The sequence below is a fragment of the Rhipicephalus sanguineus genome, chromosome 2, assembly GCF_013339695.2.
Source record: "Rhipicephalus sanguineus isolate Rsan-2018 chromosome 2, BIME_Rsan_1.4, whole genome shotgun sequence".
Taxonomy (NCBI): Eukaryota; Metazoa; Arthropoda; class Arachnida; order Ixodida; family Ixodidae; genus Rhipicephalus; species Rhipicephalus sanguineus.
In genome coordinates, this window is record NC_051177.1 from 27,443,166 (window position 1) to 27,463,870 (window position 20,705).

A 20,705-nucleotide genomic window follows, 5' to 3' on the forward strand; every position below is an offset into this window, starting at 1 on the left:
TGTATTTTTAATCTCGATATAATGAAGCATGTTTGCTTGCACTTAAATTACAATTTAACAAAGCTTCACTGCTCTTACTAAGGAAAACCGAGGCAATAAATAGAAAATTCTGCTGGCGCCAGTGGTCATATGAAGTCGCATGTGGTTTTCACAAACGCATTTTTCAAATCCCACGCAAGAGAGAGTGGATGCAGTACCGGGGCAGTGCTTTTCAGGCAGCAACTGCGGGGCAAGGGTGCACCTCTATGCTCTCCTCACCTTTGCAGCAGCAGAGGCAGGCATGTGGAAACTCTGGCACCAAACACTACCAGTACCTCCTACATTTTGAAATGTCTGGCATGTTGGTCGCGCTCCTGTTGTATGCCCGAGCCACTGTGTTTTTCCTGCTTTTTGAGAGGTGGCGCTAGCTTCTGACACTATGCTCCATGGGCTCAGTCATAGAAAGTCAGTGCGCCAGTCCCCCCAAAGAGGTTTCAGAGCTTAACTGTGAGAAACTCTTGCACTTAAAGCTCTGCAGAGCTCAGCAGAGTGAAAATAGACAAGTTCTCAAGACAAAGCGAGACAGTAAACAAAGTAAAACAAGAATAGCGCAATGTTTATTCACTGTAGCAAAACTGCAGACCAAACATTCTCTGCCAATAATACAGTGAACTCCCGTTAAGACGAACTCGGTTAAGACGAATTCTCGCTTATACCGAACAACACGGGACCATGTTTGGTTTCCCATAGACTCAATGCAAAAAAAATTCGCTTAAGACGAACCGCCCAACTGTACACTTCTGTTAAAACGAACTTTCGAGGTGATCGACAATGCTAGCGATTATGCGAAACGAACACTGCAGTCCTGGTGGGGCATTCAGGCGACCGAGAAAAAGCAAAAAAGATTAAAAAAGCGCTTCCTGGAGCAAAGATGCCAAGCAAATCGCGAGGCGGAGGGCGCGAGATAAACGAAGAAGACCGGGGTATCCCCTCTCACCCCCAGCCTGTGGGGGGGGGGAGGTGTGGGCTTTATCAGCAAAGGAAGCAACAAAAAGAGTTGGGGATTTACAACTTGGACCCCCAAGCCATTGCGTCCTTTTGTATTCCCCCTCGTTCTTCGGTTTCCCAGCTGGAGTACAAAGGAGAACAGAAGAACACAAGAGCTTGGGGCCCCTGCGCCATGGTCAGAGGGGCCATGGTCAGATGGGCCAACGCAAGGGGAGTGGGGAAATAAAAAAGAAAGCGACAACAGGAACAAAAATGGTCTGTGCATTAAAATCGAGTACGAAACCACGGTTGCGCCGTCAGAGGGGTCAGGTGCATTGTCATCGCCATCAAACAATGGCGGCCGAGCACATTTTGCGGTCGTTGGATATCTGTTCCCAGTGAAGTGCAAAGTGTAATGAGCCATTTTGATTATGGAAGCGCACGACAAAGGAAGGCTGTTTTGCACACTGAATATAGCAACGTCATGTCTTTTTCGTGTGCGCAAGGCTTGTGACCGTGAGTAGCACGATGGGATATCTTCAGCTACATGTCGATCAGGAAAAGTTACTATGGGCCGAAAACGGGAAAATATCCGGACCTCAAAGAAAACCTTGCAGACTTGCTTAAGCAACTCAGCGTATCATGACTTTGTCAAGGCAACAGCACGCGACCGAGGCGTATCCAGAAGTGATCTTAGAGCCAGCAAAACAGGCTCACAGAAGAAAAGGAACTGCCAGGACAATAAATTTACTTTTTTTGAAGAAAAATTGTGCTTGTCTCTTAATTTTTTCTAATCGTCAACATAGGAGCTTGTTACAGTTTCATCATTAAAATGTGGTAGGAAATATCTTCATGAGCATTTTTATTTTTGAACACGCGAAATCGAGTGCTCGTAAGATTCGTGTAAATACTCTGCTTGAAGGCATAGTTTTTATCTAGATGAGCCAAACAAATGCTTTTTCTTGTATTTTTGCCCCCATTGTAAGTCTACTCCATTCAGTGTATTCAAGTAACATATTTGGATGCACTTGGCATGTTAGCATGTCTCTCTTTGAGGGCACTTCTGATAAGCCGAACTCCTGATAAGACGAACAGATGACCGCGGTCCCTTCGAGTTCGTCTTAATGGGAGTCTACTGTAGTTGGGGAATGTTGCAGGCAACTAATTATCCCAGGATAATAAAGAGATAAAAAATTGCTTCAACATTGAAAAGAGAAGAACGTACATCAATGCAAAGCATGATCAAGCATGGCTTTATGTTTATATATATACAATGCTAGGAAATTATGAAGAGATTAAGCAAAAAAGAGGAATATGGAAAAATTATCAACAGTCCCAGCTATCAAGAAAAATGCAAAAGAATGACAATTATAAGAGGTATGTATAAAGCAGAAAATGACTGTTGTCGCAAACAAGGGTCGAGAATTAGATGAGGGGGCTCGTTATGCCGTACAGAGATGAAGGAAGACAAGAATTATTGATAGCAAAAGAATAGAAAAGACAGGTTACCCTATTCATGACACTGTTATCAGAGTTCATATCTGCAGTCCAATAAAAATCAGTTCACTAAAAAATAAACAAAAAACAGAACCAAGCTTCAAAGAAAGCACCTCTAAGCTTCAGTAGTTGGAGTGGCAGCAGATTGCTGTACACATTAAAAAACTATTTCTGTCACTTCTGTCTAGTGCACCGCTTGAAAACAGTAGTTTCATGAAGTTTTTGCATATTGAGTTTTACAAAAGCCTCCCTGTGGTCGTTGTTGCAGCTTTCACATTTCAACACAGGCAAGCCTGTGATTGCACTGACGCTGTGCCGCAAACATTGGTCCATAGGTTTTAGGAATGTTTTTCGGTTTGATTGCGCATTGCCAGAAAGTCTTCAACCAGCCTTTATGCATGTTCTACACCCTGCCCCCTGGCTACACCAATGTCTGATAGCACTATCTGCGCATATTTCATTATTGTAATGAGTTCTCGTGAGGTCCCCGAGTTCTGTCTGCAGATGTCCCATGCAAAAAGAAAAATAAAACAAGGAAAAAAAAAAAAAACGCCAGGCACATTTTTGTGCTGGCTTGACGTGTGCAAAAGGCGCTTCAGCTGTGGCAGAAAAATCTTGGAATTGGCTAGCTGGTTCATAGCAACAAAATTCTGCAGTGCGAACAAGACAAATACGAGAAAGATACACGAAAACAGGACGAGCGCTGAATTTCAACTGAATGTTTAAACACAATAGTGACATACAGTAAAATCTCGTTAATTCAACCCCCGTTAATTCGGAATTTTGGTTAATTTGGACGCGCCGTCTGGTCCCATCCAAAATGTGCATTGTTCTATGACTGAAAACTCTCATTAATTCGGACAGATTCGATCGTGGCCTCCAAGATTTAAAACAAGGTACGAATGAGCTTTGCATTTCAGAGGCACACAAAAAAATACATACACACACAAAATGAAAGGCATAGCATCACTACTGTCATCAGCAATGGGCAACCGACAGATTTGGCTTTTCTTTTTTCTTGTGCGTCCAACACGTTTGCATTGCAGTTGAGTCTGACTGTACTCCTGTAGCGTGCTGTTGCTTTTAAATTTTACTTATCTTTGTGCGTGGTCAGTGCCGTCCGCAGCCTTATTGTTTCTTTGTTTTGAAGGGTTGCAAGGTTTTTTTATTTAATTTTTATCACCGTGGTTTTTATTGTGTTCGTTGTCTATTCGTGTGCGTCACCACTGCGCAACCAGCGCAATGACGCCGGGATGGCTTCTCCTGCGTTTCTTGCCCCAGCCCCAGCAGCGAAGAGGGCAAAGTACAAAGCAAAGGATTTGGCTGTGAAGGTGCATGCGAAGGTGCAAATATTGAAGACGTTGCAAGTGGGAGCATCTTGAAAAGAAGGGATGGAAAAGTTCAACATCAAGAAGAGCACGCTGAGCAGTTACGTCAAGAACGAAGACCAGATTATGCTAGTGTATGACGGCACCATGTTTGGCGAAAAGAGAAAGATACTTGGAACTGCCGCAGCGCACCCCAAACTAGAAGAAGCGCTGTTGTGCTGGATTGCCGTCTCGCGCGATGCACAGCTGCCCTTGAGCGGCCCCCTTATCTGCGCACAAGCAGAGAAGTTCAGCGGCCCCCTTATCTGCGCACAAGCAGAGAAGTTTGCACTGACTATGAACATTTGAGTCTTTCAATGCGTCGGAAGGGTGGTTCAACCGCTACAAGAAGCAACACGGGCTGGTGTTCTGCAACGTGTGCGGTGAAAAAGGTGCCATCGACGAAAGTGTTGTGCAGGACTGGCATTCTGGATTTTCCGCACGCCTTTCTAGGTACGAGCTGTGCAACATTTTCAACGCTGACGAGACAGCGCTGTTCTTTAAGGCTCTGCCTGACAAGACAATCGCGTTTAAGGGGGACCCATGCGTCAGCGGGAAATGGAGTAAAGAGCGGGTGACGGTTCTGGCTGCGAACATGACCGGCACAGAGCAGCTGCCACTGCTGGTGATAAGAAAGGCTGCGAAGCCAAGATGTTTTAAGAACATTAAGCAGCTACCTGTCGACTACCGCTTTAATAGAAAGGCTTGGATGACGGCTGAAATAATTCAAGCCTGGCTGCGTCAGCTAGACCGCCACTTTGCCACCAAGGCTTGAAAGGTGCTGTTCGTGCTGGACACCTGCATGAAGGTGCCTGCCTGAAGCAGCTGGCGACTGCTTCAGGCATAGCGGCTTCGTGCACGAAGCTGCTGACCCAGATGTGGTTGCCGATGTTGAAAGCGATGAAGAGCAAGACGGGTGCTTTGTGAACAGCATGCCAGCTGATGTGCCCCTGCGCGATTACTTCCCAATAGACAATGATGTTGCCGTTGCCGGCAAAGTGACAGACAGCAACATCGTTGTCAAGGTCTTGGATGGCAAAAGGCAATCGGGTGACGAGGACCCCAGTGATTCAGACAAATGTCCACGCCACACAATGACGGAGACTGCACATGCACAGGCCGTTTGGGAGGACATCTGTATGGTTTCCTCGGACAGTGTGCATGGACTGAGCCACATTCAGAAACTTCACAAAAATGTGATTTCTTCGCACATTGCCTCCGCAAAGCTTCTTTAAGAAATAAAAGTCTGATGGTGACGGAAACATTTTTCATGTGTTTTGATCGTACTCGCAATAATTCTGACCCTCGGTTAATTTAGATTTTCTCTCTGGTCCCGTGAAGTCCGAATTAACGGGGTTTTACTGTATATGTGTGTGCACATACTGCGTTTTTTTTCACCGAGTTTGAAATGGGAAGACACACAATCAAAAGGAGCATGTGAGACGATGGGAAATAAAATGCCCAATTAATGCTTATTCCGCATGGGCTACCCCAAAGCATGCATGCACGCTGGCGGGGCGCACAATAGTATTGGCCGATTATTTGATAGTAGTGTCAGAACGCAGTGCCACACGCGGCGGCGGCGGCACGTGTAAATAGGAGAGGGCTGGGCGGGGGATTACACACTGACGCGCCAGGCATCCTGAAAGTAAAGGAGGTGCTGGCACTACTCAATCTCCATGATCCTAAACTCGAAAAGAAGCTTTTCTGGACTTTTATGAAAAGGATAAATTCCCAGCAAGACCAGTCGGAGTGAACAGGTGCTTGTGCCACAAATTATCTTCTTTTGGGAAAATGCACTGCTGCAACAATTTGAAGCAGATTTTTTTTTTTTTTGGAGCTGCTTGAAGTTGCCAGCAACACCGCTACCAACCATCTAAAATTATGTGGATGTTCTGCGATAAATCAGACTTGCAAGACTTCTATTGAACCAGTGCATAGCGATGACCGGAATTCACAACGCCGTACTAAGTCTAGCTCAATTCTTTGCCAACATGCACGCACGATGACATACAACAGAAAATGCGGCCAGCTTGATCATTCTTAGAGCATAAAGCATGCATGTGAGCACTCACCAGGCTTTCCATGTGAAAAAGGCCTTGTGAGCCCATTGGAAGGCTGTGGATAGATGGGCGGGCAGAAACCATTCAGCGTTGGCACAGAAGGCTGGCTGAAGTACTGGTTCATCAGGGTGTCCGCACCAGCGTGGTAGTCATAGACAAACACCATTGCTGCACAGCAAGGCAGATCCCATGCATATCACCAGACCATTGGCCATTGCAAGTTCTCTGCTGGCACTTTAGAGACGATTTTACGTAAGACATATGGGTGCCGCCACCTTGGGCTTCAGTGTTAAACAAGTGTTTTCTGAATGACGTGAATTTATAAAGTCATGATACGACAAATGCACCAACTCAACTATTTTCATGCATATGCATCTACCATAGCACTGTTTGTTAAGTTGTTAAAGGGACACTAAAGAGAAAAGCGATTTTTCTTATATTAGCAAATTTCTCGTTCACAGTTCCCAAATCACCACACTTGCCGCAATAAGAAGCGTGGTAAGCAGCAAAACTCGCAAAAAGAAAATGAGGCTTGCGACGCCCTACTGACGTTCCCGCACCAAACGCCGTGACGTCATAGATTTTGACGGCGCCCTCTACGTCCTACATAGTTCCTAATCGGTAAAAAGAAAGTACATTGCTCTCTGAAGGGGCCATAGACTTAACATAAAAAGTTTCAGGAAATTTTGCTGAGCCAGTGTTTCCAAAATACGAAAAATACACTTTGAAGTCAGTGACATCAAGCACGTAGATTTTGACACGAAATTTAAAAATTAAACTGTCGTTTATTTTCTTTTTTATCAATAAACCTATGATAATAATAATTGGGGTTTCACATCCCAAAACAATAAACCTATAATGGTGAAATTAACAATATTAGAGTTCTCAAAGTACAGTTTATCGATTTAAACAGATTCATTGTTTCACTTTAGTGTCCCTTAAATATACAAAATGGCAAGGATAAAAGCCCAATGTAGTGGAATGGAAACACATCCTTAAAATAGTCTAGACTTACAGTGGTCTCCGAATGCCTTAGTGGTGAACACCTCCCGCAAGTGCACAAGGTTGGAGTGCTGCAACTTTTTCCAGAGGTCAACCACTGCCATGCACTTGGTGTTGCTAAGACGGAAGCCTAAGTTGGAAAAAATATCAGTGAGGTGGGAAAGCAAAGAGGGAAACAATGTACAGTGATGCTCAATATGAGCCGCAACACAGTGGCCACGGTTCAAGGGGCCCCAAGCATATACTGTAACACTGGCAAACGTGAAATTGGTTTTGGAAATAACAGTAGCCGAAACAGTGTTTATGTCACTGATTGTTTTCTATGTCGGCACCACCATGCAGTGTTGGCGCTGCTTTGACAATCGGCAGCACGTTGCAACTCATATTGGGTGCGCAACTGTACAGCAGCTGTTCTCGAATGGCACTTGTAACAACCATAAACGAATGCTTGGCTGGTGGGGCGTAATATTCCCCAGCAACTCCTCCAGCCAAAGAGAAGCCATAGTAGAGGGCTTCTAGACTAATTCTGACCCCACGCTTTTTTAGCTTCCTCTTAAAACTCAGCACGCAATACTTTCTTGCACTCTACCCTCGTGAACTCACAAGTGTAACTGGGCAACTCAATCTATGGCTTTCTGCTCTTTCTTTCTGAATGACCCGTATTTAACCCCTTGTGGGTTTACACCGTACATGTACGGCATCACCCAACGGGCACCAAAGCGTTTACGCCGTACATGTACGTCATTGCCTGTATGTTTAAAACACACACCTTTTTCAATCATTTCTCTTGCTTGGTATGTGCTGTCACACTTCGGGAATACGTGCAATTTTTTTCATGCGCCGATGTTTCTCTGTTGTCTTTCTTTTTTTTTTTTTTTTCCACAGCGGCGCGCCGGCTTTCGCTTGTGCATCTGAGCGCGCCGCATGCGCATTGCAGCTGGTTTCGCACGCCTTTTTCAATCATTTCTTTTGCTTGGCATGTGCTGCCAGCCACACTTCGGGAATACATAAAATTTTTTTCATGCACCAATGTCTCTCCGTTTTTTTTTTCTTTCCAAAGTGGCGCGCCAGCTTTCACTTGCGCATCTGAGCATGCGCACGTGGTACAGCCGCTTTCGGTATCGTCCTTCGGGTGGTTGTCGCTTCTCGCACCTGCAAAACTGATGGCTGTCTGGTTTCTATTCTCTCAAAGGGTGATCACTTGTTACTCTCTCGTTTATTGCTCCCCGAGGTGCAATTATATCTGTTTCCATGCGGCACTAAATTACACAAACGATGCCGTCGTGGTTGCATTTCCCGTTTTGGGGACTTGGAAAAACTACCTCCTAGGCTTGTGCGAATAGTAAATTTTAGGTTCCAAGCGAATAGTGATTTGGTAGAGTAATTTAAAATCGAATTCGAATAGTATATATCACATATTATAAAGAAAGAAAGCATATTTGTCATGACCCAACTAACCTGCACAATATTTTTTTTTAAATTGAAACAAGGCACGTGCAACTGTCCTTCCTTCTGGTTCAAAGGGAAGTGGAAGCAACTTTTAATAGTAGTAGGATTTGGCTTTCAGTAGAATGCTAGTAATAACCTGTAAAATATGTTACGTTTTAAAATTTGCTATACTTGAAGCATGTAAGCCAGTATAACGAGCTTGTAAACTTAAAAAATGATGAATCGATGTGAGGGTAATATGTTCATTTAACCTTGAAGTGAGGCTTCGCGGCAGTGAGGGTTCTCCCTGGCAAGGTGTATTCACGGTAGAGCATCCCTCCACTGCAGTGAAACCACCTTTACAGGGGGGTTATATGCGGACTAATGTACTTTTCTGTTCATTTCGAATACTTCGAAATTTCCAATAACTTAAAATTAGAGCTGTGCGAATAGCAAAATTTTGGGTGCGAAGCGAATTCGAATATTGAAGTGTGAGTGCGAATCGAATCGAATATTTTTTTAATACTTCGAAGCGAAGCAAAACTGCAATTCGGCCTAGTCGGAATATATTCATCCTTCACTTACTCGCGCAAAACACACAGGGACTAGAAGAGACTTACGAGGACAGGCGCGATCTAACAAAATCTAACAACAAGAGTTGTTAGATCGCACCTGTTCTTGTAAGTCTCTTCTAGTCCCTGTGTGTTTTGCGCGAGTAAGTAAAGGATGACTTCGAAGCGAAATTGCAGAAAAAAAAGTTAGAGAGGATTCCTAAGCATATTCTTATGAGATAGCAACATGAAAATGTTTCTTTCCGCTAGGTTGATGAAGCACTGGCAGGGTGGTGTTTCATAGTTGTCTTATCAAGAATGAGGCAATGTAGAGGCTGAATTGTATTTATGTACATGATTTAGTGCAGCCAAAGTGTTGCCGGCAACACTTTACATGTGACAGGCAAAGATGCCATTTCCTCAGCCTCTCCTCTTCTTTCAACTTCTGTGGAAGCCCAACTGATGTGGTGGACAAGGGCGTGCTCCCTTCAAGTCTGGAGTTCCAAATCTGCCTTGTAGATGTCGATATATAAGAACATCTGAAATTTTGGATGCTAAAAAGCTTCAGCTTCCGATTTTTCGGACTTCCTGCCCAAATTTCAGGTTCAAAACAGCATTAACTGAGCCCCCACCTCTGCCACATCTTTCATCTCCATGTTGGAAGCAGCGTTTCCTCGAGTTAGTACATTTGCGACCGTAGCAGAGCTTGAAAGGCAGCTTTGTCACAATACCGGGGTGCGATGAGGTGAAGCATATTAAAAATCTAGGGACCACTTCCAATCGGATGTTGACTGTGTCTTGGCAAAGTTCGACCATAACGGAGCTTGAAAGGCAGCTTTGCCGCAATACGAGAGTGTAATAGGTGAAGCAGATTGAAAATCTGAAGAATTCTTTCAATCGAACATTGACTGTATTTGTTTTTGGGAAGTTCGAATAGTTCGAATAGTAAAATTCCAGTGCTAATCGAATCGAATAGCAAACACTATTAAAAAAATATTCGAAAATTCGAATATTCGCACACCCCTACTTAAAATTTGAATCGAAGCAAACTCGAATACTGTAATATTCGTTCAAATATTCGAAGTGCTCGAATATTCGCACAAGCCTACTAACTCCGTCTCATCGGCGATAAGACGAAGGATTATTATAGCTTTTTCACTCGTTTTGCTTTCCGGATGGGCGCACAACCATACAGTTTTCTTCCGTGCACTTACTCACGCAGTTTCGCTCACACTATGGAAGCGCACGCCAGTTGCTCTGCTGCCAGTGAGTCAAGCAGCAATTCTTCCGATGTGGACTATTCCCCAAGTGCCGAATCAGAATCTGATTTATTGGATGTCGGTTCATCAGACGACGATTTACTTAATAGTTCAGAATCGGATGATGACGAAGGAGCGACATCTCGACTATCACAAGCTGAAAAATTTTTAGTGTTAGAGCAGGAACATTTTTTTACCAGAAAAGTACTCTGCTGTGCCTATTTTTGTATGACTGTGAGCTATGTTTAAAAGAATGCATAATTTTTATTTATAAAAAACTAGATATACCGTATAAACACGTGTAAGGGCCACACTTTTTTTTAAAGAAATGAGGGCCAATTTTCAGGGTGCGGCCCATACACGCGACATTTTTTTTTTTTTAAGTAAAAACGCACCAGTTAGCGAACGAAGAGCGTTTATTGCAGTATACGACATTTCTTGCGACATACGTGCTCAATCGTCGTCACTCGGCGAGTCCTCAGACTTGGAGTCCGAGATGAGATGGTGTGCTGTGAAGCGCCGTCACCCACCCCACAAGCAGTCATCTTCCGTGCCATCCAAGCTGTTAGATATCCCGGCGACTTTAAAACTTCGGGACACAATGTCCGTCGACAGCGAACTCCACGCAGATAGGATCCACCCAAGTACAGTCGCCAAGGCTAGTCCCTTCACACGCAGCATGTCCGTTGTGAGTGCAAGACCATCATTCCGCACTTCAGTCACATAGCGGAGCAAGTCTTCTTCCAAATCGGGAAACTTGCACTGCTCTCCTCGGAAAGCGCGATAGTGCTGTTGGTGTTTCGCAAGGCTTCTTTTTGAGCACACCAACGTCGAACACACTTCTCGTCAACGTCGAATTTTCTGCCGGCGGCACGTTTTCCATGCTCGAGAGCATACTCGATCACCTTCAACTTATAGCCAGCAGTGTAGCTATTCGGGTACTTGCCCATCTTGCCAAAACGTGAACGCCGTGTAGAAAACAAGCTAGCACGAAGGTCATCGAACAGTGCAGAAAACTACAGCAAATGGCTGGCAGAACTACAGTGAACTCTAGCTGAACGCTGAACTGCACAAACCGAACAACGCGAACGCCATGCCAAAGTTGTTGATGCTAATGCCGATATGGATAGCGCCGATAGCGCGTTTGTATAGAGATGCGAGAAGCTAAAGATAAAATCCTGCTTTAACCTTTCATTGGCGGGTCTATGAATACTAATAAAAAAGTTAAAATTTTTAGCTCACTTCACAAACATCTTAACACGAATAAAATCCAAATATATATATATATATATATATATATATATATATATATATATATATATATATATATATATATATATATATATATATATATATACTCTGGTGACGATGATGATGGTTGCGTTTCCTTGCGCCATCTATTGACTATGCCTAGAAGCTTACGCGCGCGCGCATTTTGAATGCGTATTGGTTGAGGAAAGTGTGGGTGCGGCCCTTACGCGGATCTTTTTTTTTTTTTTTTAGAATATGCACTTCAAAAAAATGGGGTGCGGCCCTTACACAGGTGCAGCCCTTACACGCGTTTATACGGTATGTTTTTTTTGCTTGATGTTACTCACAAATAGACCATGTGTATGTAACAACAAAAATGTTTTTTATCACTTTAGGGTCACGCAAAAATTTTTCAGACAATTTGTTTCTTAAATAGAACATTCTGAAGAATTTAATTCAGCAATAAAAAAATACATATCTTAGGAGTGCATTTTGCAAAAGAATTCAACCCTCAGGTTAATTCTAAACATTAACACGGGACTTAAACCTCAATGTTTTTGTCACCAGAAGAAAAAGAAATATGCCAGACCTAGCAGGCGATTTCTTTTTTATAGTACCAAAATTCAGGCCATCTCATTCCTCGACAAGTAATATAAATTGGCTGGTACTATGTTTGTAAGTTTCTTCTCATTTCTGACAATGTCGCAAAGATAAACTGACAGTTTATCTGGCATCTACAATCCAAGGTTACAAAAAGAACAGTGCTCACAACTGCAACACAGCATCAGCTACTTACTTGAGGTAGCTATAAGTTGCTAAAAAAAACAAAAGGGGATACCGTATTTATTCGAAAATAGGTCGGGCACGAATATAGGTCGACCCCTACTTATAGCATTCTACGAGAGATAAAAAAAAATATTCGAAAATAGGTCGACCCATGTTTTTTTTTTTAGAAACAGGAAAATTGAAACATAGCACACCTTTATTTGCAATTAACTTAGCGCCCTAGTCGCTGCCGGGAGTGTCATGTTCGTCAGATGTGCAAGGAAGGTTGTCGGATTCTTCGCAGGCATCCTCGGCATACCAAATGACGTCGACTTCGCTGCCATCGATTGCGTTGGAAATGCAGCACTTTTTAAAGCCAGTCACGATAATTTCCGCTGGCAAGTCTTTCCGCGCGTCCTTCACCCACGTCGCAACTTCATTGAGGGAAGCCCTTCTCGCGGCGTCCCGTCGGTGTCATTGCAGCATCCTCCTTCAAGCCACTCTTTGTAACTCTTCGCCACCCGGTCCTTAATGTAGCCGGGACGTCATACCTAGCGGTATGACGACCAGGTCTGTTGGCCTTCTGCAGGGCCTCCTTGACGCCCGGAGCCTCAGTTCTTTTTCAAGAGCGTCATGCCTGCCAGTTGCTGGGCCGCGAAAAGCACGACGCCATCCATTGCACGCGAACAGTCGGTCCCGCTGCTTCCGCCAACCCCTAATCAACTTTTACGTCGAACTCACGCTGAGCGGCACAACTGCTGGAATTCTCGGCAAAAAGTATCACTTGACGCTTGAAGTCAGCTGTGTAGCTCTACCGACGTGACACCGTCGCAACCGCGCATTTGCAAATGCGAACGTGCGAACCGTCACGTCAGATCAAACAACAAACAAAGAGTGAGGCCTTAGGCCAGTGCCAGTGCGGCTGCGCGTCGGCAGGCAGCACGGCTAGGGGGCTAGGGACTTCACGGCCTACCTAGGGAAATCACGGGTTCCAGCGCAAACATGGCGGAGCGGCTGCATTTCGCGGGGGCTTTGAAAAGGCGGTGTGCAGCTACTGCACAAATAACTTTTTTTTTCTTAGTTACTTAGTCGGAAAAAACGAACGGGCACGGTTTTTATACCAGATTTTATGGTATATAATGTGCGTATGTAGCAGGAACTGCTTGAAGAACAGCAGGCGCGGCAGTTGAACGGCATAGGTGCGGTGCTTTTGGTCGCTTTGATCGCGAATATAGGTCGAGATTCTTTGGTCACGAATATAGGTCGATAGCTGATTATGGGCAACATTTTTGGGAAAAAAAGGTCGACCTATATTCGAATAAATACGGTATGTTTTGTATTAACGACTTAGAAACCAAATCAGCACTGCAGCATCCACGTCTTGAAAGTTCCGAAGTCGGAGCCGTTTTCTTGACGGTGCGAGTTGGGACCCTCGGTGCAGCTCGAGGATCTTTTGTCGGTCCTTCAGGATGGTTGCAACAGTTGATGGTGCAACCCCCATCTTGTTCGCAATGTGGATTTGTTTTTACCGGCGTCCACTTCAGAAATAATGTCCACTTTTTCTTTCAAAGAAAACTGCCTCCATTTCTTTTTTGCGCTGCTTCCGGAGCTCATCGCGAACGCAGAAACGAATCACTCTAACCTTTAAAACGAGAAAGAGCCGTCCGACAATCGTGCAACGTTGCTGGTCGATGTAACTAAGGCGGTGAGGTTAGGCTCAACCTGGCTCAACGAGCATGCAAAAACAAGGTACAGGCGATGGCGATAGGGCTAGCCAGGCTAGCGCGTTTAGCATAGGGCAACGCTTGGAGAAATGAGCAGGAGTTCTGATGATGATGATAGTGTCACATATGGAAGTGGGCATTTAGACCGCCGCACGTAATTTTTTACGCTAGAAATTCGTTATTTTGAAGTGCTTTCAAGGTACCAGGGTGATAAAATTTGATACGTTATTCTGAAACATTCGTTGTTCTGAAATTCGTAGTAGTGAAATATTTTTACATTGAACCAATGGACATTTGGAAGGGGATTTTCGAAATATTCGTTAATCTGAGGTTTGCAATAACGGGATTTCACTTACCGTATTTGCACGTAAATAACGCGACCGCGAATATAACGCGAGGGGGGTACTATCGGCCTGGACGAAAAAAAAAAAAGTTTATTACGATTATAACGCGAAGTGATGCAACTGTAAACAGCAGTCAAAAAGTGGTCGCGCGCAGGGCTTTATTTACATTTACATCCGTCGGAAATGCTAGAACCACTAGCTCGCCTGATTACTCTTCCTCGCTGCTCGAGTCTTTGTCGCTGTCGGCAAAAACCGCGTCGTCGTCCGTGCCGTCCAGGCTGTTCGAGAGGCAGCACTTCAGGAATGCCCGTGACACTATTGCCGACGGCAGGGCTTCCCAAGCATTATGAATCCATCGAGCGACCTCGCTCACTGACGCTCGCTTCATGCGACCCGATGGAGTCAGTTGGCGATTGCTAGCCTCCAGTAACTGCTCGTATTCCCGTCGTACGAGATCCTTGAAGGGCTTGTTTATGCAGACATCCAGTGGCTGGAGCTGCGAAGTCATTCCTCCGGGAATGACAACAAGGTCGGTGTTAGACTTGCGGAGCGCTTCTTTGACCTCATCGGTCAAGTGGCCTCTAAATGCGTCTAGCGCAAGCATAGCTGGAGTGTTGAGGAGCGCACCCGGACGTCTTCCCCACACAACACGGATCCACTCTTTCATCATGGTACTGTCCATCCAGCCCTTCTCGTTGCACCTGACGTACATCCGGGGCGGGAATGTCTCGTTCTTTGGGAGAGTCTTTCTTTTAAATATGAGAAAAGGCGGCAGCTTGCGGCCGTCCGCCGTGCACGCCAGCATCACCGTCACCCGAGTCTTCTCGTTGCCCGTTGTGCGGACGCGTACCTCCTTGGTGCCGAGTTCGTCGATCACGTAGCCAGCCGGAATGTCCAAAAAGATTGGCGTCTCATCCGCGTTTCCGATCTGGCCTACGGGGTACTGCTTCTCCCTCCTCATCTTAATTACATACCGCTGAAACTCAATTAGCTTTTCTTCGTACTCCGCCGGAAGCTTCTGGCAAATCGAAGTCCTTCGGCGAAGCGAGAATCCCGCACGACGCATGAACTTCTGCACCCACGAGCGACTGGCCTTAAAGGTGTCACGGGGCACGCCGGCCTCACGTGCAAGCTCCCCTTGCCTTGATCTGCACGAGTTTGGCATTGACAGGCAGAAAATGGCCGCGACGTTGGCGCACGAATTCTGCTAGGTCCTCTTCAATTTTCGGGAAACGGCCGGTCTTGGGCCCACGGAACGCCTTGCGAGTCGGTGCAGCTTGGAAGATGCGGTCACGGCACTTCCTCCAACCTCGAACGGTTGACTCCGTCACTCCGAGATGCCGCGCCGCACTCGAATTTCCCCTCTCTTCGGCCAGCAGGATCGCCTGTTTTTTAAACGCGGCAGTATATTGAGTCCGCTTGTTCATTATGGCAGGCAATGCGGAAGAAAGTGCGTTCCGAACACAGCGATGAGCGAGCGCGAGGCGTAAGGAGGCGAAGTTATTCCGAAATGATTGTTATCCACGTGTTGCCACTGTGGCTCCCATAGCGCTAGCAGCGCTAACGGCACAATGCGATCGCCGCAGCATACCGTAGTGGCGCGTGCGTCGACTGCGATACGCACGAGGTTTCCGTACTGAGCGGCGGTGTTCCGAGACGCCAGGCAGGCGTCGGCGACACGGTGCCTTCCCGCGCGCGGTCACCGGAGGCGCAAGTAGGAATAAAATGTGCTATATGGTGCGACGAACCCGCCAAGTCCCTGGAACGTGCGGCGCACGCTACAGGGACGAAGATTTTTAAAGAAAAAAAAAAAAGCTCGAAAAAATTTCGCGCTATATTAGTGTTTATTTTTTGTCACGAACCCGAATATAACGCGAGGCGCCTATCTAACTTGCAAATTTTTGGAAAAAAACTCGCGTTATATTCGTGCAAATACGGTATATATTTTAGAACTCCGTTGTAAGAAAGTCTGACTACGTGCTAAGCAACTATTCAAATTTAGGCAAATTATTTCAAATGTGTATATGGATAATTTAGAATGGACGACAAACCCACCATGCACCCTCCTCAAGCAGTAGCAGCAGCCGTCTTGATGTTTCGTTGCCTTGTAGACGGACGTCACATATCCAAAAGTGCTGGACTTGGGCGGCCCGTTCGAGGAACTTGGTTCCAGCGGGCAAATGTTATGATAGTTGTCCACTTCTGCTGGCAGGTCTGCAAGATGCAGAGAGTGCCGTTGTGAAAACAGACCATCGGTTAAGACAGCTGTACAATGCTAGTGGAACCACTTGATCTTTGACATGCACAATTGTGATAAAGAGCGTCACCGATTCGAGAAAACTCCAGCATGACATAGACTGCATTCCATTCGTTTTCCTTTCATTTCAATCCATTCAAATTTGTCCTGTTCTTATCCATCATACTGAGTTGGCTCATCCGGGAGGTAACACACAGGTTTTCTGTAGAGCTGTGCGAATAGCAAAATTTTGGGTGCGAAGCGAATTCGAATATTGAAGTGTGAGTGCGAATCGAATCGAATATTTTTCGAATATTTGTCGAATATTTCTAGAATATATTTCGAATACTTCGAAGCGAAATTGCAGAAAAAAAAGTTAGAGAGGATTTGTCTTATCAAGAATGAGGCAATGTAGAGACTGAATTCTATTTATGTACATGACTTGGTTAAACCAAAGCGCTGCCGACAACACTTTACATGTGGTAGGCAAAGATGCCATTTCCTCAGCTTCTCCTCCTCTTTCAACTTCTGTGGAAGCCCAACTGATGTGGTGGACAAGGGTGTGCTCCCTTCAACTCCGGAATTCCAAATCTGCCTCGTAGACGTCGATATATAAGAACATCTGAAATTTTGGATGCTAAAAAGCTTCGGCTTCCTATTTTTCGGACTTCCTGCGCAAATTTCAGGTCCAAAACAGCATTAATTGAGCCCCCACCTCTGCCACATCTTTCATCTCCATGTTGGAACCAGCGTTTTCTTGAGTTAATACATTTCCGACCGCAACGGAGCTTGAAAGGCATCTTTGCCGCAATACCGGGGTGTGATGAGGTGAAGCATATTGAAAATCTAGGAACCACTTCCAATCGGACGTTGACTATCTCTACAGTAACGGAGTTTGAAAGGCAGCTTTGTCGCAATACCGGGTTGTCATGAGGTGAAGCATATGAAAATCTAGGAACCACTTCTAATCGGACGTTCTCTCTACAGTAACGGAGCTTGAAAGGCAGCTTTGCCGCAATATCGGGTTGTCATGAGGCGAAGCATACTGAAAATCTAGGACCACTTCCAATCGGCGTTGACTGTCTCTTGGCCAAGTTCGACAGTAACGGAGCTTGAAAAGCAGCTTTGCCGCAATACGAGAGTGTAATGAGGTGAAGCATATTGAAAATCTGAAGGGGTCACTTTCAATCGGACGTTGACTGTATTTGTTTTGGGGAAGTTCGAATAGTAAAATTCCAGTGCGAATCGAATCGAATAGCAAACACTATTCGAAAAATATTCGAAATTTCGAATATTCGCACACCCCTAGTTTTCTGTCTTTAGACCAGCTCCTCTGAAGCAGGTAGAGCTACAAATTAACGGTACCTAAGGCAGTACTCAGGAATGTTGCTAGCAAAAAACTGAACACTACAGCTTGAAAAACTTTAAACTGGCACTTGCATTCACTATGAGAAATGTCTCACTTACACAAAAGCAAGGAATACGAATCGACTAAAGCCAACTCTTTATGGCATGTGCTTGTAGCCTGGCCAATAACTCAAATTACACATCAGAAGCTGTGGTTATGAAGCGAAGCACTAGAAATACATAGCAAAACTTGCATTACTGGTCTTGAACTGTAAGAGTGTTTAAATTGTTAGGTTTTTAAAGCGGCCCTGCAATGCTTTTTGAACATGATCAGAAAACACTGCTGATCAATGGTCGCGGCTCCTCCGAACATGCGAGTCAAACATTATAGCACTGCACGCGGCAGGGAATTCACAACTGCATTTCAAAGATGGTTAAAGTCGGTGGCTCTTCCCTCGGCAAATTATGTCATCGACGGGCCCGACTATGTCAACAGGGGGAAGGTCACCACCATTGACTGATTTGAGCTTTCTTGAGCAGCGTAGTTACTGTGGCCATCAAGGGGTGCCGCCACGTGCAGGGGCCGTGCTCTGTACACACAGTAGATACACTAACTCACTCGTGATAAAACCGAACGTGAGTCGATGCGCCCAAAGAAAAAAAAAGAGAAAGTGTTCAAGGTCATTACACTGACATAGCTTCTTGCGCCTTTGACATCCTCCTCCTCATCCCCCTCTCCCCCCCTCCACTACCCTCCACCCTCCCCCCCCTAATGTAGATTTCAGTGTGCTCATTGGGACGAAAAGGAGAGCAAAAGCACTTAAAGCGTGCAACAAATCCGTGTAAATCCGCTTGCACTGGACGGAACAGAAAAACTTCTGCGGCAATTGATTGGTGAAGCAGTAAACTCCAATAGTAAGTTCATTCGATGATTACTTGGAAAACTGTTGCAGGGCCCCTTTAAAGAGGCCCAACGCTTTTTCAACATAGACAGAAAAGATCGTCAATCTGTAGACAAGCCTCCTGTATACACGAGCCAAATATTACTGCACTGCACGTAACATGGAACTTTGTGTGAAAAACAGTTAAAAATAATTTGCTTTCTCCTCAGCAAATTACGAAGAAAGTAGGAGCAAGCAGGCACAACAGGTATTGGCTGATTTCACGAACAGTGTGCTGACATACGGTATTGCAGGCCACATACTTCCCGTGTAGTATTGTCCCCTAGCCTAATACCCAAGTGCTTTCATGGGAATAAAAGGAGAGAGAAAGTACGCTCGTGTTGAGCGACAGCTCCTCTTATACTTGACAGGTACAAAAATTCTTGTGGCAGGAGATTTGTGAGGCTACCAAGCCAATGGTTAGGTCTTAATTCAATTATACTTGGGAAGGCATTGCAGAATCCCTTTATTGCTACAAAGCAACATACAGACTGTGGTAGACGTACTAGTAAATGGCTCCTGGTTAATTTTTACCACCTAAGATTGTTTAAAGTGCACCTAATGTCAGACCACAAGCAATTCCCATTCCACCTCTACTGGAATTTGATCACCGAAGCAAGGAATCAAACATGTGACCTCAGTGCCAGAAAGCCATCACAGAGGGTAACATTGCTCAAGCGAGAGAAGAGAAAAGCACTAAGAAAGAATAGCGAGGAGAAAATGCCTACGCACCAGTGTTTACTTCTGGGTTTCTTTGAGCAAGGCTTAAACTCTGACGATGCAAGATGTCCTGCAACAAGGCATAAAAAAACGTATAACATAACGTTGCAGAAGGAAACAGCAATTGCTGGCATGAGGAAATTAACGCTGCTAGAAAGAGCAACTTAAAGGCTTAGAATTAACAAGAACGAGAATAACGAGAGGCTGCATAAAGAAGAGCTTCAGAAGAGCTTCTGCATAAAGAAGATTTTTCTAAAAACATCATACTCTTTCAAAATATTATTATCAAAGCTCACAGCTAAAATTGTACTGTCTCAACAGGTTTGCATATCGAGAACCATCAGAGAAATTGCAGCTGTTTGTCACTACACTTTTGAGTGTCCACAGGATTAGGGAGAAAACAGGCTGCAGCATACAGATATGAAACCTAAAAGACTAGTATAGTAGTTCATTCACTCGTTTCATGTTTTGTATGGCAAAAACTGCTTTTGTTTGCATAAACAAAGATGAAGATGCAAACAAAGCGTTGTGGGTTGCCATGTTTTGACCGTATCTTTTACCTTCACGTGATTCTGTTGTTCTATAAACACATTTCATGGTTGGTTCTCGTCATTCGTGACAATGCAATTGCCTAAGCTGAATTGGCACATACAACAGTATAACCTCATTACAACAGACCTTCACAGTGAAGAGGATTTTGGTCTGTTAAGGGAGTACGTAAAATCCAGGTACTGTTACAACAGACTTTTATGTAAACACTGAATGGGTCTGTTATAACCGGAGAGAAGTACGAGTCCACAGACTGGTCTAATTTTTAACGGGGGACCAAAAAAAAAAAGAAAAAAAAATGAGATTTAGGAAAATCGCATTTTCAGTTTCTGTAGCCGATTTTCTATCTGATTCCAAAACATCTTCACTGAAAAACTATGTAGAAGTGCTATACAATTTTCTTTCTTGCATCTGCCGACTTGGCAAAAATTGCGGAAATAGCAAAAAAAAAAGTGTTTTTTAAAAAATTATAGCTCGACAATGGCGCAACCGGGCGCCACCATTTTGGGCTTGTCGTTAAGAGCATTTCTCAGTGTTCAAGTTCTCCGGTTCAGCTAGCTCCTCCATTCAGTAACAAGCGTACAAAACGCACATGTTTGAAGTTCAATTCAAGGCCTCCAATTGGCTGGTTCTGCCATGATGCTCGCTTCGGGATCATCGTCTGCTGCTTGTGCGTTGCGAGGTCGTGGCTGTCG

At 44.8% G+C, this 20,705-nt stretch overlaps 1 protein-coding gene across 1 annotated transcript in view; it reads right to left on the reverse strand.

Moving 5' to 3' along the window:
• Window positions 1-20,705, reverse strand: part of LOC119382593 (PAN2-PAN3 deadenylation complex subunit pan3-like) — a 40,659-nt gene that overhangs the window by 13,413 nt on the left and 6,541 nt on the right. The window contains 4 exon segments of the mRNA XM_037650354.2: window positions 5,906-6,061; window positions 6,909-7,025; window positions 16,273-16,431; window positions 19,474-19,531. Coding sequence (XP_037506282.1) covers window positions 5,906-6,061; window positions 6,909-7,025; window positions 16,273-16,431; window positions 19,474-19,531 — 490 coding nt within the window.